The sequence below is a fragment of the Nestor notabilis genome, unplaced genomic scaffold, assembly GCF_000696875.1.
Source record: "Nestor notabilis isolate BGI_N333 unplaced genomic scaffold, ASM69687v1 Scaffold33228, whole genome shotgun sequence".
In the NCBI taxonomy this organism is placed as follows: domain Eukaryota; kingdom Metazoa; phylum Chordata; class Aves; order Psittaciformes; family Psittacidae; genus Nestor; species Nestor notabilis.
Genome location: NW_009939247.1, coordinates 1 through 27,749, shown reverse-complemented (window position 1 = coordinate 27,749; position 27,749 = coordinate 1). Strand labels below are relative to the sequence as shown.

General features: G+C 39.0%; 1 protein-coding gene across 1 annotated transcript; it reads right to left on the bottom strand.

Moving 5' to 3' along the window:
- UBE2Q2 (ubiquitin-conjugating enzyme E2Q family member 2) lies at positions 1 to 24,477 on the bottom strand (the record flags this gene model as incomplete). The annotated part of the gene is made up of 11 exons (XM_010019756.1): positions 1 to 639; positions 2,400 to 2,466; positions 3,451 to 3,546; positions 4,423 to 4,471; positions 5,584 to 5,642; positions 5,958 to 6,048; positions 8,087 to 8,147; positions 12,491 to 12,575; positions 20,536 to 20,676; positions 22,754 to 22,810; positions 24,373 to 24,477. Coding segments are annotated over 11 exons (843 nt in total), but the record flags the coding sequence as incomplete, so codon positions are not given.
- Between the last annotated feature and the right edge of the window lie 3,272 nt (positions 24,478 to 27,749).

The window sequence follows — 27,749 nt, the reverse complement described above, 5'->3', positions numbered from 1 at the left end:
TACAGCCATGAAAAATGTTTAATGACTTAACATACATGTGTTCTTCCTATATCATTAATTTGGAAATACTACAAATGCTGTCATTTTAGTCCAGAAAAAAAAAAAAAAAAAACCTACTGTGATTTGCAACACCTGACATCTCCTAAAACAGTGTTAAACAAAGGTATTAAACTTCTTGGCTTTAAATGAAACGATACAATGCAAGTCTCTGCAGTCTGCATTTTGCAAAAGGTAAGAAATACACAAAAGTGTGTCGAACAACTCACTCCTACTGAATGATCTTTAGTAACTCGGTAGCCTGCTGTAGGGAGCTTATGCTTTCAAATAAAAAAGGGAGAAGGGAGGGCATGGCCCAAATATGCTTAATCCATAAGAACAAATACGGTAAAGGCCCAAACTGCTCAGTCCAGATACTTAAGAGCGGAATGGTAAGGCTGTAACTTATACTTTATGTGTCAGTTGACAGATTATCCACTAACTTATCTAATAGCTAAAGTCTTCAGTACAGCTGTTATAGGGGCACTCGTAGCTTGAGTCTGTGTGTTGGAAAACATAAAAAAGAGCTTGTTTTGTTGACATTGGTCCATGTATACAACAGTCCTCAACGTTAGCCATCTTCTTTTGGAGGAGTGTACCAGCCTACAGAGAAGAGAGACATGTGTTAGGTACAGACATCACTATGTCAGGACAGTCTTACCATCTCACTTTCCATTTCTGGGAGATGGACCTCTAAAACCTGCCTCCTTCCTTCCCTCTTAAAGAAGGTTAGCTCAGCAAGACCCAGTGCCCAAAATGGTAGTGGTCTGCAGTGGGAGATAAAGCACGTGGCGTATTCCAGGATCACACCCAGTTTGTGGGTGTGAAAATTAAGTACTTCCAAGTCTGGGTTTTTTTGTGGCAGCAGCTATCCTGAGGTGGACAAGCTGGACATCAACAGAAGAAGCTGCAGAGGAGGAAAGTTGCTGTAGCAAAACCGAATGGAATACAGGTAACTCCAAGTCTTCAAGCCATTTAACACACAGACATACAAGCATGACTGCACTGGGATACTTGTCTATAAATCCCACCTCCCATACTGAAGAGCTAGGCATTTACAAGCATTTGAATGGTTCATCCTACTTCTGCAAGTCTTGCTGTAGCACTAGGCTCAAAAATGCCAGTTGAATAATTTTGTCTCCTGATCGGATTTGGCATGTTTAGCAGTTGAATCACACCTGATCAAATTTGCACAGGGGTTTTCTTTAGTCACCTCTAAAGATCTCCAATCTTAATTCTACCAGCCACTACTGTAAAAATTTTTTGTACAGTGAATACAGGACCTATTTATTTTGTCCCAGAGAACAGGTAGCAAAAAGACACCTTTTGCAGCAGCAACAAATGCTGTGCATGCTTTGTGTACAGCTCGTGACATGGTAGTAATCACTGCAGTCAAGGCTAGCACATAGCTAAAAGTAAACAGAGCACCATGCTGGCTTTTGTAGCAAACTAAAAAACCAAAAGACTCAGTTAATGTTAAGCTCAAAATACCATAAAATTGGAAAGCATTTTAAAGTTGTCCTCTTTGATCTTCCTCCCCCCAGTAGATAAGGCATGATGTTCAGTTTTACAGGTAGGGAAACTGAGGTGCTCACATCCAGCCACTCTGAAATATACTCATGTTCAAAGCAACATGAATTCCCAGAAGACAGTGTGTCCAACCTGGACTACAGAATATCACAGAAGTGGTAACTGGACTAACTCTCTATCACGACACCAGGGTAACAGTTCTGCTGACTGCTTTTACATAACATACAAGCCACTTAAACCTTTTAAAGCCTTAGGTCATTTGTCGTCGCCTCGTCCTGGCACAATGAACACAGTTATACCTGAACCACTTGAATACTTGTTTCATGCAGCTGAAAGACCATAAACTGGCTTTAAATAGAACAATAAATGCGTCTCCCATTTCTATTGCACAGTTTTCCAGCCTGTGCACCTGACTTGGACTTTTTGTATTTTTTAAACCTCTGGTCTTTCTTTCAACTTTATCTCTTCCTTAATGATTACTACAAGGTCTTGCCGCATTGAAACAAAGCCCTTCAGGGCACTACGACACTCTGAAAGCTCCAGTAACAGTAAAGCTCCTAGACCAGCTGGCTGAAAACAAAATTGAGCTACCTTTCAAAAGACAGTAGGAACACATGGAACATTTCATAAGCTGGAAAAGTTGCAATGATTGTTAGTCAAGTTACTTTAAGCACTACTGTCTTCCTAGCGCAAGATGAGAAGAAGAAAACACCATTTATGTTCTTTCCAAGCCGACGTAAGACACTCTGGCACTTAGAAGTTTTACTGAGGCCAAATACCAATTTCCCAGGTTGCTGTGCAGAAAAGAACAAAAATCAAAAGAATGTACATACCATTTTTCTCATGTATTTGTACTAGTGACTTATAGGACTGCTGTGCTCTTGCTAAATTATATTGATTCTGAAAGGAGAAAAAAAAAAACCCTAACATAAACTGGTAGCCAGACACGTGAGGCTTAAAAACAGTTCTATCAAGAAATGCTATAGCAGACTTACAAATAAAAACCTTGCACAGTGTTACAACATTCCTGGCTTTAAAACACAAGATTTTCAAAACAAATACCCTTATTTTCCTCATTTCTCCCCCATCATAATGATAGTAATTTGTACACCCCTACTGCTGGAAAGGCCCCTCTATCAGAAAGTTAAGAACCTGAGCAACTGGAATGAAGGCTTCAGGCAATCTGTCTTGCTCAGCTGACCAGTTACTGGGTTAGACAGAATGGTGATCATAATATCTTACCTACCTAGGTCACTATCCTTGGATCAGTACTTAAAAACTAGCATTCAAGTGACAGTTTCATTCACTTAAATATTTAAACATCCTTTGAAAACAGCATTTAGTACTTTAAAGTCTTTTAAGTTATGGCCCATTACCAGCACACCCACTTGAACTGAATTATGATTCCCACTAATGCTTGAATGGCTTGCTCGGGATTTGCATAGTATTATTTTTCACCCTCTCATGAAACTTTGCAGGTGTTTGGTCCAGCAAAAGGAGGAGAACTCCTTAATATCAGCATATGCAATCCTGGCAGCCAGGATGTCATCTATAGCCCTTCTCAGATCTGGAATTTCCAAATCCTCCTGATTCCCAATTCTGATACCACTTCCTTCCCACCTTGCCAGTACAGGGATAGTGCAAGTCTAACTGCTTACACACCCTGCCCATCCCAAGGTTTTATCCTCCCATGTTCATCATTTCTTAACAAGCTCAGAGTTAACTGCCAATAAAATACTCACACATGCACCAGATATCAAGATAAATCAAAATGCAAATATATTTGCAATGACAATTCTGTCATTAAGCATCTTCCATACATGCCAGCAAAGAAATGGAAGCCTAACAGTAACTTCTGTAATGGATATAAGATAGCATATTTACCTTATTGGCTCCAAACTGTACTCTGGCTTTTCCTTTGACTAAAGTGGCATTGATCTGCATGATGACTGATTCTATGGAATAGGCACTGCTCCAGCCCTGAGGGAGGAAGGAAATACTTCTGTGTAACATGTACTTGCTTCTTTTGCTCAGCTTGCCCATTGATTTTGGGATGTGTGCTTTGGGATTTTTTTTTCTGAACTCCAGTTTTAGTTTTAAGTACTTGTTTTCAGTTAACAACAGAGAAAATCTGCAAAGTGATATTACAGCATTACTACTAAGAACTTGTAGGAAACACGGAAAGGCTGATTCACACATTTCCAAAACGCAGCCAGCCAGCCAGCCACAAGAGCAGCTCCATTATTACAGCATTTACACATTTTCAGCAACATCGCAACAGAAATTACTTTCTTGGAAGCAGCAGCAAAGACTGCTGTCTAATGAAGCCATTCAGTGAGCTCTGACAATTCTGTCCCATGAAAATTACTGTTTATCTCTGGCATTGTTTACCTTCCAGGGTTCACAAAAGTTTCTGCCAGAGCCTGTGAACAGTTACTTCATTCATTTACTCATTTTAAAAAGAAAACCAATCACTGTCTACACAAAAGTCATCTATGCCTAGAATCTTCTGCATTCCTCACTTCTCCAGAGCTGACTTGGTGCAGTACCAGAAGCTTCTGGAGAAGAAAGCAATGTGTCTTGCTCCTCAGAACTCACTCTCTACACCGGCTTCCTCCCAGAAACTCTGAGAACTCAAAGTTGATGTGCTCTCACTGCTTGCCTCTTCCTCAGACCTCTTGTAAGCCATCCGAGGCAGAAAAGAGGCTCTCACAAGATCAGCAAGGCAAATCTTGTGTGACTGAGGTTTATTCCACCATGTTTCCTTTGGAGTGTATAATTTATTCCACACAGGGATTCTTCATCTCAGGGGAAACACCTATTTGTTATCATCCAGATAACAGAACCTGTGTTCACCTGTTTAGTAAGAAGTTCCATGCATAATGCACCTCCTCCTAGGACATACCTAGAAACAGACATGAAAGAAAATACATTTGACATCAACAGTTGGTAAAAGCTCAAACTCTTCACAGCACTTTAAGCTCTTGCACGCTAGTTTGGTAAATTTTTTGTTCACATGAAGCTGAAATGCCCTTTAACCAGTAATATATTGTACCTAGTTAGACATATTATACTTAGACAAAGAAGATTATATTTCTTTTTGGTCTAACAACGCTAATTTCCCTTGCTAACTACACAACATAGATGTATACAACATTCACAGGGAAACAATCACTGCGAACCTGCTGGGGCATTCTTTCTTTCATTCTCCAAAGAAGCCCAAGTACAAGAAAATCAGAATCCAAATGAGTTTTCTGGTGTCTGGCACTGCTTGTTCACTTTCTGGGTAGCAGCAACCCTCATGAACACTATTTACCTGCACTAACCCTTATTTGAATGCCAAAAAGACACATAGCAATTAAAATCAAATCAGAATCAGCACCAGGTATCACAGACTGCCTTTTCAAATGTACAGGTATAATTTCCTGTCAGCAGGAGGTGCATAAAAGCCTTAAAAGGCAAATTTAATTTACTCTCCTTGGATATCTACAAGTTCCCATGCCACAGACAGTACTTCAAATATTTTACATGACTTATGGAGCATTGTGTTGATCAAATTTAGTATTTTGGGGCTAACATTTGAGGATGTTTTTGACTAAAACTTTATGGCAGTGTTACCAGCAAGAGAGTCAGTTAAGACCACAGTTTAAGGCAACACAGGGACCAAGAACACTTCGAAGGACCAACTCAAAACACTCTACAATAGGAGAAGTAGCAGTTCTTGAACATCATGGCAGGCACAGTCTTTCAAAGCTAGACACAAAGTAAGCAATTCCAAGAGAAATTGCACCCAGCTGCCCAGCTGTTTGTCAGAAAGCTTGAGAAACAAGTCTCCACATAACACTTTGAGCTTTTGACCAAACTCATGGTCTGTAGCAGCTCAGGTACATATTTAGGGGAAATTTATTGAAGTCTCTATGTGAGTCTCAAAACTTTCCCTGAAAACCCAACCAACCGATACCAAGTCACAACATTTTCACCACAAAGTAAGATTACTATGAGGCAGCTCAAACCTACCCTCCTGTGAGCACTGGAGATACCACTCGCACAAAGGGAGGATCAAAAGGGAAGTTATCCTGAAAAGCATAACAAAAACCAGGTTAAGAAATATATTTATTTATAACACTGCTTTCCTAACCAGGAAGTATTTCAGCCACCTTACTTGGCAAATGAGATTTAAAGCAGTAAAAGTTTTCAGTTCTGTAGAAATCACTTTCCCACAGCACTGGCTCAAAAGCAAGTACTGGGAAGCTTTAGTGGCAAAGAAAGTGGCTTTTCTTTTTTCTTTTTAATGCTACAGCTCTATCTTCACCCACGTAACAGGTCATTTAAGTCACTTTCTACTGTAAGGTACAAATTTAACCGGAGCATTTCTTCCCATGGACACATACCTTAAAAGAGAAGTTGAGTAAAATGTATTCTACACCTTCTTTTTCTTTCAAGACCTGAAGATCACTGTGCAGTGGGCTATCAGGATCAACCCTATAAAAGAAGTAGGCTGAGACCCTGGATGAAGTTAATAGTTTCACTACCTGTGAACAGTGATTACTCTCTCTTAAATAGCTCTTTCAGGTATTTGTAGTCTACAAACTGTAATTTAAGGTGAACTGTAAAAAACTCCTGCTCTTTTTACAAAGTAAATACTTTGCCATGAGATCAGCTTGAAAGCTTGATTCAACACGTTACATTCCCAATGCTATATTATTTTTATAGTTACATACAGAGTCATATATATTTTTATAGTTAGCACAAAGCAACCTGTTTATTTGAAAACAGCAATTTTAATTCTCTTCAGTTCACTGGAAATGTATGTTCCAACAAGAGGGGGAAGAAAAAAAACAATTAACAGGAAGACTGCAGTGATCTAGTTTTCAGTACACAGTTAGTAAATCCTTTACTTTATGTGATCATAGTTCCACAGCAACTGTTAAAAGTAATCTGCATGAGCACAAGTACTAAACCCAGCAGCTTCTGCTCACCAGAGTTTCATCAGCTGTTTCTTGCAAAACACTGGTGGTGAGCAGCCCAGACACTCAGACACTAGTGGGTTAATTCCACCCAGGCTCTGACACCCCAGCAGCTTTTAAAAGAGACTAGTCAAAAAATGTCTGCTGCAAGCCTAAAGCATATGTTAAAGGGATTGATGGCCTATCAAATCCAACCCTCTGCTACAAGTGAAACCACAAACTTGTTAGATCCCATTGCAGAATGGGCAGCTTGTCCCCATCCTACCAATGGGAAGCTGATTCAGAAGAGAATCTCCCAATGCTTAGAAACCTGTAACTTCCAGCCATAGCTTGTACTAGGCCAGTTCAGCGTTACTTGTTCTAGTAACAATACAGTTTCTTAATCAAGTGCACTCTTTTCTTTCTAACATTTACCCCCTTATATAGTCTGCACACATTTCATTTGTTTAGAGATGCTTTTTGCTGGGTAAACAAACACAGTACTTCTTATCTTCTTTAGTCATCCTGGAAGCCATTTGCTGCATGCACTCCATTTTGTCTTTCTTGAAAGCAGAAAGTCAGATCTGTTCCCAGCACTTGAAAAGAGGTTTCAAATCACTGCACAGTGCTTTGAGCACTTTGTTACTGAAGTGCTCAATAGACAAGGCGTCCTGTAATATGGCACAGATTTTTCTTACACACGTCATTGCTGCCATTTTCAGCTTCAAAATGTTCCCATGCCTATCATTACACTAAGGGGAAAAAGCCTTTATTTCAGCAGTTGGTGACACAGTCATTCAAGTGTTACCACTAGGACAAGGCAACAGTTCCTATAGGCAGGTAAATTATTGTGCTGAAACAGCTTATGTCCTTAATTCACCATGACCTATCTGAACCTTCCATATTTTGCTACCATCCTACTCTGGACAGGCATTTTCTTCCTACAGGTTATCTTGTAGGATTGATGGCAGATGACCCTTACCAGGAATTACTTCAATATAATAGCTCTAGAATTAAAGTTATTGGACTTTGGCCACAACAAAACGATTTATCTAGTGCATGTAGTGAAAAGCAGTACGTAAAGGAAGACAAGTTATGAGTCATAACTATGTTATACCTAAAAGTTTCAGTCCTATGTGTCTGCTCAACTGTAGAGATGAAGAACTAATGACACTAAGACAGTTCTGTTCCTTTTCACTTCTTGAATGAAATGAGAAGTTGCATTTTCTTCAAATTAAAACAAAAACCCCAAAATAAAACCCTCCAGACAAAAGCTCTGGAAAAAGATTTCATTACTTTAAGTTTCATATTTTGGAGTCATTTTGGAAAGAGAACTGAACAGAAATTAAAGTTACGGTAATACACACTGAGTTGGCTATGCAAAGGGGGTTTGGTTTTTTGCCAGCTCAGTTACTCCAGTTCAATCTCTGTACACATTTCTGTGTACCAGAACTGTAGCCACCACACACTATTCTATGTGCTCTGGCTAGAGCTTTTCATTTGTCAAGGATAAGAATCTCTGAAGCAATCATGAAACAGATTTTTCAGAGTATGACAAAACTTCAGTAACTTACTTTAGAAGCTTAACGTGCCATTCATACAAGCTGTCATTTACCAGTTCCACTGAATATATCCCTGTAGAAATATCAGAATTAATTACACACTAGAAGTTTAACAAGGTAAAATTTAGCAAAAACATTATTTGCTTTTAAGTACAACTACTGTCAGAAGATGTAAGCAATAGATAAGATACTGAGATACTGATAGAGGCACATCCTTCCTCCAATAGCAAAAGCATTTCTGAGCAACTATAAGGAAGCAAGTTCTTTCACTTCTAATAGAAAGAAAATCCACATAGAATCAAAATGTTTTCCTAACACCTAACCATTCCCTTCCCTCCCAGTTCCCCTTGGAACTTTCCACAGCTACAACTCCAGCTTGCTTAGTACTCGGTATATTTTACGCCCAGTACAGGACCAACATGCTTTAAAACATTTAACACACAGTCTGAGCACGCAGCATGACCCGTGTCTATTTCCCAGGTTCTCGTCAGTATTGGCACCCCAGGACAGGACGCTGGACAGTGCGTGGAGGAGAAATCTAAGAAAAGCAGATGCTGCATTGGATGAAGCACCTTCCCAACAGCTGACCAAAGAAGGCAGAAAGATGCACTAAAAGAACAGCTGTCTCTGGAAGCCAGCTGGTGATTTTCAATGGTCTATTTGTTTTAAGCACCTAAAACAAGTTACACCTTTCACTCAAGGGAAGGATGAAAGGTTGCCTGCCGTTTTCTTGTACATGCAAGCTTCATCTCTGCAGGAGTTCACAAGCAGCCCAGGAAGGAACAAAAAATCTTTAACCATCAGACAAGGTTTAGAAAATACTATCAGTGATGTTCAAAAGCCTTATCTCTTCCCTCACAGACTGTTCATGCATACACACTAAACAACTATGATGACACTTGTGACCTGGGCTAGTATTTAACAGCATATCTGTTGCTGATGTAACTATCTGGAAGATGTATGTAATTGAGGAATAGGCCCAGGATTTCTGAAGGCTCCACCAGCAACAGACTGCAGTCACTGCATTCTCTCCAGGGAATTACAGTATTCATGTCTGAGGTTTATTATTCTAGAGTAGATCATCTTGCAGATGAAATGTTTAAGCATTAGTACTGGGAGTACAGATGACATTTCAAGTTGTCCAGGCACCTTTATTTCTAAAGCATTCCAAAACTCAGTAAACAAGGTGGAGAAACCATGCTTGTTTCTCCTTATCACAGTGCCACAAATGAGTTCAGGACTGACAAGATGTGCCTTAAAAGAACAGCAAGCTACTTAATCAGCCTTTCAAGCATCTACATTTTGAGCTGAATAGTATCTTTATATTCTCATGAACAGCAGCACTGGGGTTGCTCTGTGCCTTGGTACAGAAGCTTGTTAACAGCACTGTCCAAAGTTCAGGGGTGGGGTGGGGTTTTTTAACAGTCAAAGGGTGTTATTTGGAACCAGCTTATATACTTTTTCCTTAATTTAGGCAGAGGGCCATCCATAGATGTGATGGAAGTAAAAGCAAGCACACAGAACCATGAAGCAAGCAAAAACTTAAGAGATGAAAAGGTAGGAAGAAAAAAACTCCTTCTAAAACAGAGAGAGGCAATGTCTTATTCATTGCAACTTTACTACAACTAGAAGTAAAGCCCATACAGTCTTCAGATAAAGCAGTGAGCTGAAGTCACTATGTATGAATAACACAGCTGATAAAGAGCTGAACAGAAAATATGTCCTTTAGTATCTCCAAATTCTTTGTTTCTCCCTCTCCCTCCTCTCTCCCACCCTCAACCCCCAACTATGTTAAAACCCTTGTGAATTCTTCCATGTGAACTAACCAAATCTCCAACTTTATATTTGGAAATGAGATAATCTTCATTTGGAGAACTTGTGACTCTTATTATGAAAACAGGTTAATGAAACTGTCTAATTTATTGCAAAATATCTTAACCTACTGGAATATTTTTTACTTCTGTTAGCTCATAAGAAAATGGTTTTCTCTTTGATCTTAAGGGTGGTATTTCACTTAGGTTTTCCAGGTAGATAAGCAACTTGCCTGTTGGCAGCAAGCTGGTTGTCATCTTTTGCTTGAACTCCAAGCAAAACTTTCAATCACTAAAGGAGCTTCAGTTCCAAAATGGACTCTACTTTGAGTGTACTTCCATAGTTGAAGTCTTGACAGTGTTTTTTAATGCTACTTTTTAATAAAACAGCTTAACAGAAAAGAAAAAAAATAAAGGACTATTATAACAAGTATTATTCACTTCAGAAGCCCCAGTGTTGTCCTATTGTGAATCCTGAAAATATATAACTTCATATATCCTAACTAAAGTGGTTCTTACGCAACTGAACAGCAGCCTTAGATGTTCTGGCTTATATTAGCAAAAATGAAAACAGTGTTAAATTACCTTGCAACAGTTACCAGAACCTTTAAGTTTCACAATGGTTCCCTTTGTGTGTTAATAGTAAGAAATTAAACTAAGGGAAAAATGGACCATGGAGCAAGTTCTCAGAAAAAGATCACATGTAAAAAAAAAAGCCAATTATCTACCATGCCCCTGCTCACATGGTGGCAGTTATCTAACAACTAAACACAGAACTAGGCTGGACAAGCAGGTTTGTGCAAAGGAGAGGCACTGATATTTAAACTCTCAAGTCCTAAGATCAAATGAAGCCATAAAGAGTGGATCTAGGTAAGTTTTATAACAAACACCATTATTTACTGGCAACATTTAATAAATGTATCAGTAGGATGCTGTTTCAAAGCAGGATTGCCATGGTTTTATAGCATCAACCCCCACTTGACACTTCATCAACATGCTTTAGAAAAGGCACCCGGTTGTAGCCATTTTACATATTCCTAAATCATAAGCTAATATTAAGTTACCATACTCCTTCTAATACTTCAACTTCCTTTGCAGTTTATAGCAGGGTTTACTTTTCCTCATCAGGATATGCTTTCCTGCATAAGGAGTTCAGTCTTTTGCAATGAGTTAAGACTCATTATTAATCTAAAGCCAAGAAATGGCATTATTAAGGAACCCAAATCCTCACCTCTAAATACACCTATTACAGCAGCTCCTTGGTGACTCCAGCAGTACCACTGCTATAGTCAAGTAGATTTGTTATACCCAATCTTTGTTCCAACCACAAAAACAAACCCTGAAGATCATACATGGGCAGTAAAGCATCCCATGTGACTAACACAGATCTATTTCTAGGCTCTTCCTTAGTCCCAGTAATCCATTCTTTGCTGGACAGATGGTGATTAGGGCATACTGGCAAGCACTCAGTTGCAGTAAAGCCTAAAAGAAGCAGGCTACATTAGATCAACACTAGGTTACCTAATCAAATTTATACTTCAGACACTGTCCACAGTACTTGAGCACATAAAACTATTTATCTTAAAGGTAAATATGGCAAATCAAAACAGGAGCTTAATGTCTCTTCAACTCTGTCATTTTACACATGAACTAAAATGCCATAGCCACTGAGTGAGATTTAAGATCACTAGAAACAAACTATGGCAGAAGCTCAGTGAGAGAGAGAGAGAGAATTACAATTTAGACTAATTTTCTAAGATTCCCATCCTGGTTCTCATACCTGGCTGCAGCAACGAAGCTGTCTACTCAGCTGACCCACAACAGTACAACTTGCCTGTAATCTGTATTATCTCTATTTCTTGGACGGTGACACTCAGACAATTCAATATACTGATTCCTTAGCTGAGCTGTTTAGCTACCGCCCTAATATGGAGCAAATAGAACAGCCAACCACCTACCTAACACCAATCAGTGTTTGTTTTGCAAACAAATTTAAAAGACAAGCTTGTTTTCAACTACCATTTGTATGCTTGTTCCAAGGAATACATGAAGCTCAGGATCAGATTAACACCATCACAAAATAATGGCGGTAACAGCAGTGTAATTAAGGTTAAATCTTGTATAACAACAAAACCTTCAGCTGTTGAACAGAAGTCTCTCTACAGCAAGCTTATCCTTGTGGGCAGTACTACCCACTAGTGGTAGTGGTCAGAGCTTTAGCCCTATATACCTGGAGAGCTGAACTTCAGGTAGCTTTGAAACCTAAAGAAGTCCCACAGGAGTAGTCCTGAGTTGTTCTCTGTAGTCACCCACCCCAAGAGCATTCTCAGAATTACACCTGTCTGTTAATTCTCAATGAAGTTTTGCATTACAAAAAAGGAAGAACATTTTAGGAGATGTATCCTCACTTCCTTCTCTCCACCAATACACTTTTATATAACAAGATTCTATGTAATGTATATATCTATGTATTTTTATATATGTGCACACATATATACACATACATGTATATGCATATATATGACAACAAAACACAGCATTAGCAGGAAGTATTTGTCAAGAGAACACTTAAAATATATTTTAAGGGAAATCTGAAGCATTTTACCTGTTTTATAACTCTGTGATCTATATATATCCCTGAGTTCTTTCATAAGTCGATCTGAAGCCTGAACTGACCCAGAGACTGCACCCTGAAACAAACAAAAAAAGACTGCAAATAAGTGAAAAGTAGTACTTACAAACAGCTTTATTTCCATTATAAAGTTACAGTAACCAGAAGGTTCTGTATTAGAATCAGTTTTCTAAAAAGTTACATATTCTAGTGAGCAAAGACTACTCAAAAGAAACAAGATGCTCTAAAGCAGCACATTAATATATACTACTACATGGTATAGGTGATACAAATTTCTAATCAAGGTACAACAGACAAATGTTTCTGTAAAGTAGTTTAATCTTTCTAGCATTTTGATTTCCAAGATGGATCCACAGTATAATTCTAATAGGGAAATATTTCCTTTTACCTTTTACTCTTATGCACTGAAAAGAAAAGTAAGACTAATGCTAAGAACAAGCTTCTGCACATAAGGTTTTACTGTTTTCTCAGAAGTGTATTTTTATTTGGTTACAAAAAGAAAGGTAGAGGAGTTGGGAAGTATCCTCCACAGAGCAGCAGCTTCTGGATGCAGTAGGACCAACCAAAATACTTTGAAAATGCAGAACAAAAGCGATACTATTATGTGCAACAGAGTGAAAAAAAACCCAGCACCTACACAGAGGAAGCCTAAAGGAAGTAAACCTGAAAATACCACATAATTTCTTGTGATTTAGCATAGTTCTTCTGGTTTATGCAACCAGGGCACAAATCTCTTCTGTTCTTTCAGAGCTCAGTTCTGTATTAGTCAGCATCCCAAAGTGATGAAATAGCACATAATTTCTAAACCTGATATTTCAGGCTGAGGTACAGTATGAAAGAAAAAAGAAAAAGAAGAGGAAAAAAAAGTGACATGCATGTAAAATATAATTGTCTCCAAAAAATACCAGTTATTGACCAACTAATGAACACACCAGTTACCAAGTAACTGATGTCTACTTAATCCACAACTGCTGCACTGGATGTATTCTGCATATATCCCCAACGCTGACAGTTCTGTGACCTGGGTATTAAATTTTGCCTCAATTTTCTGAGCTTTAAAGTGAGGCCAGAACCTTTCCCTCTTACAAAACTGAAGTGCTTATTTAGAATAACATGATCGCCAAAAGTACCTTGAGTACTCTCTCCAATTTAGTGCCAGCAGTAGCAGGACAGATTTTGGTACTAAACCTTGGATGCTACATGATTACCCTGTTTACATATTCCACCCAAAATACCATTTTACATTTGAGATTTTTGGAAAAAAGAGATGAAAACAAACAAAAATCCTACCACCAAAAGCAAAAAAGCCCTCACCTAAAGTTAAGTTCAGCTTCCCTATATTAAATACTGAATGATTAGATTAGGGGTCTGTTTTTCTACTCCATGTTGGAAGAGAATTGTTTTTTCAGTTTTCTTTCAGACACTATGATAAAGATCTATCTACCAACAGATCCTTTTTGGACAGAAGTATCAGAGAAGTATTTCAGGAGGAGTCTGAAGCAGCTATGACCATTGCCTAATACCTGAAAAGTCACCCTGATTGCTTGAAGTCAACAGTGATATTATATATTCTACAAGGTCTTAATTGTAGGATCAAATTATTTCTTAATAAGGATTAAATATCAGTAGTAGTTACTTGATGCTAAAGCCTCCACATACTCCTTTGTCTTCTCCATTCGGTAGCACCATATAATATGTTTAGCTTCACACTATAATCTGCAGACTATTCTTTTAGTCTACTCATTTTCATATTCTACTAGATTTAATTATGCAGATTACTGAATTTCCACTAGTTTTTCTTAACGGGCCAGTATGAAGAATAAACTCTGTAATTAAATATGCAAATAAAAGGCAACTCCTTTAATCTGTTTAAACAAAAGCTGCATAAAGACAGAGCTCCGGAGAAGTCATTTCTCAGTTTACTTAAGCCCCTGTCCATAGAGCAGTATCAGACAAAGAAAGAATTTCTCTTCCTTTAACACCAAGTGAATAAAGGTTTCATGGAGAAAAAAAAAAGAAAAAAGTTTGGTTATTCATTTAAGTTATCTGCAGATTACTACTATTTACACTATTTGCAGATTGGCTGGAAAAGGAAGCAGCACACTTAAGTTAACACAACACATTGTTAAGCACCATTTCCCTGCATAATGGCTGTGCTTTTGCAGACCTGTACTGAGTGTTAAGGTTGAGATTCATCAATATGTTGAATCCAGAGGAAACTTCATAGAGAAGTGTTGAGACTTTGGCCACCTTCTGTGCAGGCTGTGCAATATCCTTGCCTCATCTGCTGTATTTCTTACTAAAAGAAGGAACTGGTTTACATATTTCACAGAATATCAACCTCTAAATACTGGCAATTTAAAACCAACTCGGATTCTCAAAGACATCCTCTGGAAAACTAGCTTCCTCATTGCATCTTTATTCTCATCAAATTAAGCTACTGAATTCCTGTACATAATGTTGGAAGCTCACCTTTGCATATGAAAATTTAAGTATCATCTATACTGTAGTAATTTAAAACCCCAGACTTAAAACACCCACATACTCCTTTGTGCCATTATAACTGCTGAGAAACCGAAGTGGTGTTTAAAAACAAAGGTTAATTTTAGTGTGGGTGAGCTAGCCTCAGTAGATTTAGTCTATACCAGTATTTTTCACCCTTTCTTCCCTAAGACTTTCTGGTTGGGGTGCCCACTCCTTATACAGCAGTATTACAGATAATTAAACTTGCTACTCTAAAGAACTGACAGAGTGCAAACCAGCAATCTACGATCAAGAGAAAGAGGCTAGCAAGCTTAACCTAACAAGTTTAGCACAGGCGCTTACTTTACATGTTCTTAACTACCCTTGGACAAAGCTGAAGAGGAACTTGTAGATATTAACTCCTATACCTGATAGTAACCTTAATGCCAAACACCACTGCTTTGAAACATGAACTCTTCATTCTGATGTCACTTTTGCTTTTTACAGCTACTGTTAAAGTGCAGTTTAGAAGGGAGTACTACTTGCAACACACCATTGCGTGATATAGTTGAGCAATGAGTTCAGTTTTGACTATAGTGGCACTAAAATAAAAAACTTTAACTTTCAGTAACTTGCTATATGCAAGGTGTAACTTTGAAGACTGAATTCGGATATAGATAATGGAGCATATCCTTCTGGAAAAGTGGGACTTACCACTCCAAGGGAGATAAAACTCCCACTTCTCCACTTGTGAGATCAAGATTAAAATCACAACTGCCTTAGAAATAACTGGTCAGTCATAGGATCTGACAGGAACCTGGGGTTGATTCCAAGTGCAGAAAGGCATAGCCATTTGATCTGTAAACTGAAGAAGTTAACACAGCTGCCAGAGAAGCCTCAGGTGACTTCTTTCTGGTTAAGTAAACAGGCACAAGAGGTCTCACTTTATCATCCTCTCCTGTTCAAGCGTACTTGTTCTCCAGGACAACAACAAGATAAACTGGAGAAATCCCTGCTACAGGAGGTACAGATCTATGCAGGTAACGTGCCAGTTGCTGAGAGTTGCAAGTAACTGAAATACCTGGTGCAGGAATTCCCAGAGTAAAACTGTTGGGCATGAAAACTATTCATGAGATGCATCACTACAAGCTTGTCCTGTTCTCAAACTCTTCCCATTAAGGCCATGTGCCACTGCAAGAAACATGAAACTTTGATGCAAGTCAGTATTATAGGGATTACATTTTTCAGAAGGGATTCTATCCTTAGTATTTTATTGCAAACACATGCATTTGAGTAAAATACTTTACAGAACAGTTCAGCAGCTTCTAAGACAACTAGGACTTCAGAACAGAGCTTCTGCGTTTGCAGGTCAGTCGGGCACACCTAACTGCAACACAGCAATGCCACTGCCCTAGCTGTCTGCTGCACTAAATCTCCAGAGATAAGAGGTTTTGCAGCCTCAGCTTTTCTCCTTTGGACCTTTTCTTTTCCCCTTCCATCTCTCAAAAGACAACCACAGTCTGCTCCTTAAACTGAATTGTAGGGGGTGCAGTTCACTGCAGTTTTAAATCCAAAGCCTGAATTGCCTTTTTTCTCTCTGCTTTGACAAATACTGTCATGCATCAAAACAGGAAATTGCCTCACTCACAATACATTTCAGATAACTCAGCCACAAGACCAAAAAAAACCTACTAAAGCAAAACACAAAAAAATGGAGTCTCCCCAAGATGATAAAACAAAACCTAAAGTGACCTCAAAAGAGCTAAAGAATACAAATACAACTTTGCTCTATTTTCACTGAACTTCCTTAGTATTTGTGCAGAAGTACATTGATTCCTGAAAGTTATGGTAGCTTCATACTTCAAGGATTAGAATGAAAATGGAAATGACACCTTAGACTTCATAAAAGCTGAAGATGAAAGTGGAGACATTTAGGACTTTGAGAGGAAAGTGCATAAACTCCTCAGTAGGAAATGGAAAAAGCTAATAGCATTATCTAAATAAGAAAAGCATTAATCTCCAATATGTCTGTGGGGAGAGACCTCTGAAAAGCAAGCAACAGCAGGTTGTTAAATATTTGAAGTTAATGATTCCAGTTCAAAGACCTTTCTTTTTCCTACTCCCCGTATACAAGTGGTTCTTTCAAGTTATTACAATGTTAAGAGGAGGATTAATTCCTGCTCCAAGTTACATGCTACACCACAAGCCAAATATATTTCCTGACGCCGGCAAGAGTAGGATTTGAGATACTGCCAAGGGAGAGAACTCATTTACAAGATTAGTAGATGCATATTCTTAACTACTATAAAACACACAAACCCTAAAAATCCCTATGACAAAAGTCCTGAGCAGCAGAGAAATGTCTTTAAACTGTTAGGAACATGAGAGAACAGGACTGCATGCACTTCTTTCCTACGGAAAAGCCTTTTTGTATCATCTCTAACTTCAACCTGCATTCTAGCCAAGGGGAGAGAGGATGACCCATGGATTTGGACCGAAGAACACGTAAAGAAACTGAGAAGCCTTCTGGTTGCACTGGGCACTAGTCAAAGCACTAGGCTTCACACTCCCTCTTCCAACATCAACTGTGTAAACAACATGGGTGTGTTTTACTTTCCTCTGCTGAGGAAACAAAAGTATACCAAAAGAGCTGTGTAGTTTGTGTGAAAAGCAGACTATGATTAGCCACTATGTTTATGTCTGTGGAACTCACACAGCCCTCTGAGAAAACCCTCTGTGAAGGGCTGCACAGATTTAAGTTTTGCTCTATGTTAGGATATTATCTTAGAACATGTTTAAAACGTTCTATTCAAAGTCCCATGTTTTGGCAGCATAAAGGGGCATTGAAGTGCTACTAGGTTAGCTCTTTCCTAGGTCAGTAGTTCAGCTCCAGCTTTCAGTTCTCAAGCACTTAAAAGTAAAACCTCACAAGTCCTTTGAGAAATTCCTTAAGCAGTGCAGCTATTTCTGGTGACCCACAAAAATGCCACAGTTCCTCAGCAGCAGTTGAATACCCTGTTCCCTGTACTCAGCTGACCTTGTTTATGCACCAGCATCAACGAGAGTGTCTTGGCATGAGAAACAGCTATTATGTAAGTTGAATCTGCTGTTGTCAAACAGCAAACCAGCAGTGTTCATTTCAGCTCCACTAGATGTGGAGGGAAAAAAAGCAAAAGGAAAGGCAGTATTTGTCAAATGGGGAAAAAACAGACAGCAAAAGGAAATCTGCAGGTTTAAGAAGCTTTCCACACCAAGCAAAACCACTGAAACTATAAAAACACTTTTCCAGTTCTACCTAAGTTTTAGATGATGGTAGCCCATGCCTTTCAGGCTGCAAGAGGATTTATTTTCTTTAGTAATTAAGAAGTCGCCACCATGAGGTCTGAGTTGTAAGTAAAGAAATATATGGAATCTTAATAGGCATCTTCTAAACTTAAACGTTCACAGTTTAAAACAAAATCGGTAAGTGATCACTGTGTCTCTTTTAAGACTTGACCGTACAGCAAAAGCAGTTTGGCACCTTACGTTTACCTGCTTTTAAATATTGAAATGCTGATCAGGTTTAGGTTTAGTTTGGGTTGGTTTTTTTTTTGTTGTTGTTGGTTTGGGGTTACTTTTGAAGGGTGATCCTTACTGTACACTTTCCTTCAGACAACCTGGTAGGAAACTACTGAATTCATACACAAATGAAAGTCTCGTCTAGCACACTATTTCATACTGCCTATTTTAGCAGAACATAAGTCCAAGGTATTTTTGAGAGGTCTGCACTCAAGTCATACCTGAACAGCACTGGGACAGTGGTTGAAGAACTCTGACAGAAGGATTTCTATTTTATTTCCTTGGTAAAGCAGATGGCTACAAACTAAAACTTTTCTCCATGTTAAAGTGTCACTAACTAAGAGGAAAAAGGGTTTTTTCTAAACTATTTAGGACCAGCAATTCATTGCAAGAAATAGTCAAGACTCTGCTAACTAAAGGAGCCTTTTCCCTAAATTCTTATGATAACCAGATCTCTCAGGAGCACATCCAGTTTTACAAGATTAGCTTGACCCAAGCACTTTGAATATATAGAGCTCTTGCTATAAATCAAAAGAGGTTTACAACAGCAATCCTCTTGAATCTAACACAATTTTTAGGTGCAATTTAGGCTTATTAGAAAATAATTGCGGGGGGGGGGAGGGGGAATCCCATGTAAGAACTAGAAAAAGCTGGCTCCTTGGCCAAAAATCCAGGTCTTCCCTACATATCGATCCTAAACCTTATTTCTTCCCTAAATAGTTACAGGTCCCTCCCCTGTACCTAAGTACTGTTCACATCTTCAACTACTGGCTTAATGAGGAATAGCTCATCTTATATCTGGACATGAACTACCTGTCTACAGACTTGCCAAGCAGCATGTAACAACTTATGATCTCACATGGTAGCAGGCAGCAGTTCAGGCACCTTCTTTCTGTACAGGTGACTTACAAAAATCTTAGAACCCTTACCTTGGCCTAAAACTGGTTGTGAACAGAAGTATTAAAATTTAAGCATTACACATGTGAAGCCTCTGTGAAACGGTTTTGATTTCTTTGGAAGCCAGGCTTAATAAAATTCAGGTTGTATGACATCATTCCCTCCTACATGCACCTTTGAGAAGTAGAAGCTTCCCTGGAACTTGGCACTTGTGACAAAACATTGCTAAGCCTCTAGAGAGCAAACAGGTTTTTTACAACTACCTGCTAGGAGGAGAACTCAGATAACTGTGATGATAAAACTACAGAGGTGCTGAAGGCCCCTGGTTTTATGTCTGGCAAAAAAACCTGCAAACCACCCTTCAATAATTTCCACGTGGCATAGGTATTATTGAAAAACAAAACTCATGCATAAAATGGATTTAAAGCACAAACTCCTGGATTTAACTAATTATATTGAGTTGCCTATGACTTTTAATGCAGTTAATTTTATATACGGCTTTATTTGTTATTTTACTAAGGGCTCAGCAACAGACGTCATGCTTACAACCTAGATGCTTTCTGCTGATTCTATAAGGAGGACTACTGTTGATAACAAAGGCATCAAGCGAGAGAGAGGGACAGCCAAATAGATACCTCTAGAAATTAGACAGGCAGTTGAATATTGTTAACAAGTGGGAAACCTGGATTTACACGTAAGAATTGTCTCCAGGGAAAAGCTAAAAGATGCTTCCTCATCCAAAATGCCAAGAATAACTCAACCCAGTTTGACAAAATAAATTAAGATAGCATTCTCCTAGGCTGAATGAGAGTGCTCTGAGGTAGCTTTTGTGCCTCTGTGGGATATGGACTGACAACTAACTTCCTGTGCCAAAGATTTTGATGAAAGATGAGTCCATTTACTAAACGACCTTGGAATCTTAGCTGGCCTATTCAAACTTCACCAAAAAGAGCTATTTAGGTCCCATAACTTGAGATGTTTGTCTTATTTATGCTGGAAGTCAGCTACAGATTAATGTATGTCTAGGTGCATAACAGTAGGCTTTATTTGCTGAAAACCATTCCTATTTCAAAGAAAAACCATAAAAATCAGTAACTCACATTTAAGTGATCTTGCCTTTGATTTTTTCTGATTTTTTCTAAGATTGCAAGGTTCTCTTTTTCAATGCCTTCATCCTCAGATTTCTTCCCATCAACTGGTTCCTCCTCCTTCATATCATAATGATCCAGATCTTCAATGTCCTACAGGATAAAGGAAAATTGACTGTAAATAACTTAACTATGCTCTTTGTTCAATGAAGCCCCCTCCAAGGGCACTGGGGAATACAGTCACATACTGCACAGCTCTATGTATTACTAACTGTTGGATGCCATTTCTATTTTGCACTAACTTCACTCTCCTGGCCAACATTATTCACTGGAAGTGTAGGGAGCCTTCACAATACAAGCGAAGACTCAAATTCACAACATGCTTCTGGTCACAAAACCAAGCACAATAACACCTCTGCAAGAAGCTAAGATTACAGTGAATTAGCCCATTAATGTAGGTAGGAAAGAGGAAGGCATTTTGAAGAAGGCCTGAGAATCCAAAAGTATGCAAAGCTAGAGTGTCTCCAAGATGTTTCTAAGAGCAGACTCTTTTTTTCAATTAGAATCCTAGCTATATTACACTGCTGGCAAACAATGATTAACATACCTGGCAGGGCTACAGCAACCCCTCAAGAAAGTTAAATATTAGAAAGCTACATGTACTTCTTTCAAGGTGAATTTTGGCTGAAGATTAGATGCAGCAATTTTGGAATTAGGATACAAGACAAATTTATGCAGTCAAGTATTCTGATTACACAAGCCAACACTACAGTCCCGAGCTCTAGACTAAGACTAAAAAATCTTCCACCCTACACTCTGAGATGGGGTTATCCTGTTGCAGAACTTGAGACAACTGTCTCTAAGGTGACTCAAGTGCTATTTGTGGAGAGGAGGGGAAGGATGTAAATACCTCGAGATGAAAAATGAAGCACCACAGCAGCCACACCAGCAAACTCTGAGTACACAACTATCAGATCTGCTCCACCACGCCTGTGGCTACTCTTCATGCACCATCTGTTTGCATGGCAGGAAAACCTGGCCATAAATGCAAACTCAAGGATGTCTCACGTACTAAGAAACACACCCATGTGGTGCCTTTGATAACACTGTAACAGATTTTAAACTGAGTATTCTTTAAAATGCTCATGTTTCTCAAAATAATGACAGTAGCCCTACAAACCGTAAAAAGCTTTTCAGTTTAGAAATTGGACTACATCAGAAGTTGAAGATATGATTGCCATACACAATGCTACCTGACAGCTTATAAATAATGACAGACAGGACAGTTTTTTTGTCTAACATAACCCTAACAGCGTGCAAAATGCTACTTACAATTTTGCAAGCAACAAGAGCCTTGTGGCAGTAAGATATGGGAGCGTACATACTACCTTTAAAGAAACTCTGGTTCCAACACATGTGGTCTGGATCAGGCTAAATATGCTGTAAGACAGGCTGCTTCAAATTAATTCCAGAACACAGGTAACATTCAGATCTTTTCTAAAGGGAAACCTTTTATTCAGAAAATGAGTTGTTCATTCTTACTACACACCTTCATTGAAAACCTAAGTCTGAAGTAGTCAGAACAGCTCTCTTATAATAAGGCCATTTATTACAGTGGTTTAAAAAGCAAGCATACGGGAGCTATGCTGACATTTTGTAGAAGTAAGTCAAAGGGGTGGGTTCTCACACAGTAAAAAGCTCATTAAAAGGAGCACTGTGTTGTCAGACAGTGACAAAAGCCCCCTAAAGTTTAGTGTGTCTGTTTCTGATGTCCTTCCATTTCCTTCAAGGTATTCTAGTTAAAAACTAGCTCACCTGTTTAATGAATCAGCAAACTGATTTACTCTTAGCCAGTCTGCTTCAATTTGGGAGGCGCTTTCAGTTGTATTGGAGCCAGTTCATATGCTGCTTGAAATAAGAGTTAACAATGCAGACTTACTGATTTGGCACACAAGGTTATGCATTGTTTGACTAAAGCACAAACAGATGTCCAATTCTCTGTATCCAAGTACCTCACAGCTGAGATCTAGGTTTAAGAAGAAAATTTCACTAGGTTTGTGGTTGAAGTGAAAGCTGACATTAAGGTAAACATCCTAATTTTTCATTATCTTTTGTGTTGAACTCTAGGGAGGTTACATGTTGCAGTTGGGCTTAATAAGTAGGCAGCCAGTGCAGAGTGAAATGCCAGAATTATACTACATCAAGACAACGATCTCATATATACACATACTTCACCCATGTCTTCTTCCTCCTCCTCCTCCGATGTAACTTCTTCTGTTGTTCCATTCTGCAATACAACAATGAAGTTTCTGCATAAATTGTGCATACGCTCCTTTCTTTCAGAGAGTCTCCTATCAAAGAGAAAGCACTAGATACACAAGTTACACTTAGCAAGATCTGCAAAGGACTGAAGTTTAATGTGAAAAACACACAAAGATGCTTTCCTGGAGTATGACAGTGAAAAGACTTCTTGTATGAAGCAAAAATAAACATAATGTCACTATTAATTGCACATTAAGTTCTAAGTGGAAAGTTAGGATTCAGACAAGGATATCCTATTCTAAGCCAGTGCCAAATGCAGTAAGCAAGTCAAGCCGGTTATAACTCATGATCTCTTAACTGTGAAATCAGGTCACAGCTGTACATGGCAGACCTCTAAAAATCAAAAACTCAATGAACTTTAGAACTCATACAACAACTACTACCATCTTATAACCACTGTTACTAGATTATTCGACTAAATACCCAAACAATACATTGAGTTCATTTTTCATGGCTTTCCATTTCAGGATGCCACTTGAAGCTCAGGAGGTCTGAGCTGCAGGAATTCTCAGGAGCATTCATTCTGATATGCTTATCCTCTGGTTACTCTTCCTTTGGCAAAGAAGGAATCCCACCGCTGTAGAAAATGAAGAGGATTGGTCTGATTTACTAAGGTGACTCTTATTTAACTTGCAAATTATCTGGCATGAGTTTGTTTTTGACTTTCAGAGCATAAGCAAGACTCTCCAACAAAACTATTTCCTAGTATTACAGGTCTATTGCCTTACAGTTGCACTGCTATGTGGGTGGCTGAGGGAAAAGACCCATAGGATTACAATTTGGCACGTGACCAAAATTAAGCAAGTTATTTGTCATTACTATAGTACTGTCACCACAGGGAAAACATCTGTTACAGTACACGTTAGAAATCCTGTCATCCTAACACGTATAAGCAAACCAAGACACCACAAACTTACTAAAAATACAAAAAAGAGCATTAACTGCCAGTTACAAGTTCTGTTTTCAGCACAATGCAAAACATTTTAGTTAACCGGAACATTTCACAGCCCTTCATAACTCTTAACTTGTCAAGTGCACAAAAAGTAAACAAGGCACCTCAGATACTCCCTATCCAAAGTAGCATATGGTCTTGATATCCCATGTCTCTGCAAGGGACTGAAAAGGAAGGAAAACATCAACAGTAGTTCATCCAAGTGCACACTGAAAAACATACACTCTTCAAGAAAAAGTAAACAGTGTATAATCACGGTTTCCTCTCAGAAAAAAATTGGGAAGCACTAGGAATGTGCAGTGACTGGCTTGAACAGTATTTAGGAGGGAATTAAACTGACAGCACTGGTATCACATACACACCTTTCCATCATACAGAAGTTGTGTAATATGATCACACCATTATTAAATGGATTTGCAAACAACATTCAGGTTGGGAACACCATAAAGCAACAGTGCTTCCTATCTCCGTCCTACCTTACAAAAGGTTTAATCATTCCCAACATCTTGTTTCTTGGAGTTGAAAAAACTCCTCCTTCACTGCAATAAGGGGGTGCCCACAGCTTTTTGATTTACCTGTCCAGCTGGTAATGGCTGATCTAACATCTCAACATCTGGATGCTGAGGAAGATTATATAGTCTGCAGAGGTCACATATTAATCGCTTCAGCTGCTGAAGAAGCTACAAAAAAAGAAAATATGAAAACATTTATTAAAACCAAAGCACAAACCAATGTATTTTGAATTTTCTTCACACATTGGCACTGAACTTTCAGTCAGTGTACAGCATTTAAATCTATATGCACTGGAATAAAGTTTTATGACCCCACTTTTTCTCTGTAGTCATTGTAATAAAATCCCCAGAATGGGAAACCAAGGACATGGCAAGTTAAAGATGGCTCCCATTCATCTCCTCATGTCAAATGAAGAAAGCCACGAGCAAAAGAATAACCTGCTCTAGCAGCATCATCCACTCCAGGCATAGGTGTCTCAGCCACAAATCACTAGAGGTTAATCAAACGGTCATACTCCTTGAGACAATATGGTCCATTCCAGTTCCCTAGGTTAAAGAACCATGTCTTCAAAAAACCAAAGAGGAAGTGTCTGATTTACCACATCCTGAATCCTTTTACAGCACACTCTAGTAAGGCACTAGAAGCAAGACAAACATTGTATAAGGCATAGAAAGCAGCCAACCTTCGGCTAGAGCCCAAGCAGTCTGCTTGCTGCATCCTGTATCAGGTTGAGGCACAATCTGTTAATACCACTGTTTTTTGTTTCCAACTTTCAGCATTACATTGACTGTGTTCTGTTAACTGCAAAATACAGAATACCTTGCCTTCACCCTAGTGCTATCCAGAACATCAGTTAGTTCTGCAGAAATAAAGAAACAAAGGTTGCTTCTCAATCACCACGTTAATGAAGCAGATTTCCATAGCTGTTAACTTTCTCCAGGAAGCCTCAGATTCCTAGTTAAGGCCAAGACCATGAAACACTGCATTTCCTAACTTTCTATGGTTATATCAGAAAAACAGAGGAAGGACTGTGGAGCACATTTGCAAGATGGTCAGCACTTCATTATCTGCAGAATAATAGCCTAGGTGAAGCTTGCAAAAATTACACATCCATTTATGGACTTTTCTTCCAGATACCAAAAGGAGGAAGTTTGTACACTGTCACCTATAGAAGGCAGTGAGCAAGACTGCCATTCCTGTACACTTACCCTTCACCAATACTAGTAATTACACTTAGAGCTGCAACCCCCACTCCCCTCTAAGTATCTCTCCATAAAAGAAGGAGACTCAGGCAATGTAGCCTTACCCAGGGTACAGCACAGATTGTGTCATTCTGGAGCAACAATGCCTCTACAACACTTGTTAGTGTTTGTATACTCTGTTTCTTAAAATATACAATAAATGAAGGTATCCAAGAAAAATCTAGTCACTCCAAAGTATTCTACATGTCTAAATCTTGCTACTGGCAAGTCTAAACGCTCTCATCTTACCCTACCACAAGTAGCCTCTCCAGGGTTAAGAACTCATTTCCAAGCAGTGACAAGCAGATGTTGCCCTCATGCTATCTGAAAACTTCAATGCTTTTCCCTTCTCCAGCAGAATTCAACACTGCTGTTAACAGGAAGGTCACATATTTGGAGGCCACAAACTGACACAGCAGCCTGCATTACAAGAACTACAACATTCTCCCCACCACACCACATTTGCTGTTTCTGCATCATTCCTGACAGTCATCCTTCACTCAAATAAAGCAGGTGACATCAAAAGAACTGGTGTATCAGCAACACATTTCTTTTGAGTATACACATGAGATGTGATAGTTCATGTTGCCAGAAGCTTTCTGTAACAATCACTTTTCTCATCAGTGTGAAGACTCTATACCTGTTTGAAAGTTCCTGGGTGTCTGGAACATCAGGAAATCTTCTAGCAGGCAGAAAGCAGCTTAATCAAAAAGTTAGGAGGTAGATAGAATCACAAGTCTTAGAGCTATTATTCTTAATATGTGTAAAATGCTTGAAGTTGAACTGCTGCACATAGTCTTGAGAACATTTTTCTCTGCACAAACAACACTGCCTCATGGAGAACTGGAGCATCAACTATAAAATTTCAGGAACTGTAATTTTCTGCACATAGCTATGTAAATTTAGGTAAGCCCTTCATTTGTTCACCTCTGTTGTGAAGCATACTAAACAGTGGGGAAAGAACATCCCCACCAGCATTTGGCTGGTCCAAAGCTTAGAAAAGTAGATGAACACAATATTGGATGCATCTCTACGGAAAGAGAGAGGAAGGGCTGGGAAGAGAGTGAAGCACTGCTTCCTGCCCTGCTTCCTCCACTCCCCAGGCTCTCCATGAGAAATCCCATCACCTGAATTGCAATGCAGGAGGACTCCTTGCAGCCAGGACCTAACAATTGTAAGTTTCTCTCACTTCCTCCTGAGCACAGCACCACTGTTAGGTACACGAGCACTCGCAAAGCAACAAACTGCTGGCACAGCCGGGACCAAATTACACAGCGGCTGTGCCTGCAGAACTGCCTCCCTGCCTCTAGCAGCACATTGTCACCTTCTCATCTGCACTGGCACCAGCGATCACACAGCCATACAGCAGCTTACAAGCTTCATGCCAGATCAATTCCTAATATGCTTCAGCACATGAGCACCAACTTCACCACCAAGGTGAAGGCAGGAACACACAGCTGAGAGCAGGGACCCCTTCCTTGGCAGCAGTCTATTCTTTGTTGTTAGCTTAATGCAACTGCCAAACTGTAGTTTCAGTTTTACAGCCAAGTTGTTTTACTTGACCTCAGTTTCTACAATCTGCAAAGGTGGCAGCAGAGCAAGAAGCTGATCCTGTCTCTACAGCCCCTCTTCCTTATTGCTATGTTTTTCCTCCATAGGAATACATTTCACACCCTTGATCCTTCTGCCATGGATCACTGTCACCGTTATCCCTTATGCTATCATCATATGTATCAAAAATGATAGGATAATTTGGGCTGAAAGGCACGTCTGGAAGTCATCTAATCCAACCCCCTGCTTTAAGCAGGGCCTAGCATGATTTGGTATGTGTTATCAGCACACGAATAGACTGTATCAAAAGGGATAGCAGATTTCTGCCATGTCAGAATAATTTAAATGTATTTCCAGGCTAACTTCACATGCTTGGCTGATGTAAAATGAACGCTTAATACACACGTTTTGCTGCTGCTGAAGAAAAGTGGGCTATCAGTATACCAGTACTTTCCCTGCAATACGAACTGCCTAAAGCAGAAACTAAGCAGCAGCTACAATGTATAATCCACAAGGTATTAAAGGAGCAATGTAAATGCCTGCATAATGTAAATGCTCAAGTGACCAAATACAATGACAAAATTATAAATTAATTACATTGATTAGAATTAACAATAAAATGACAAGTGTGTATATATATATATATA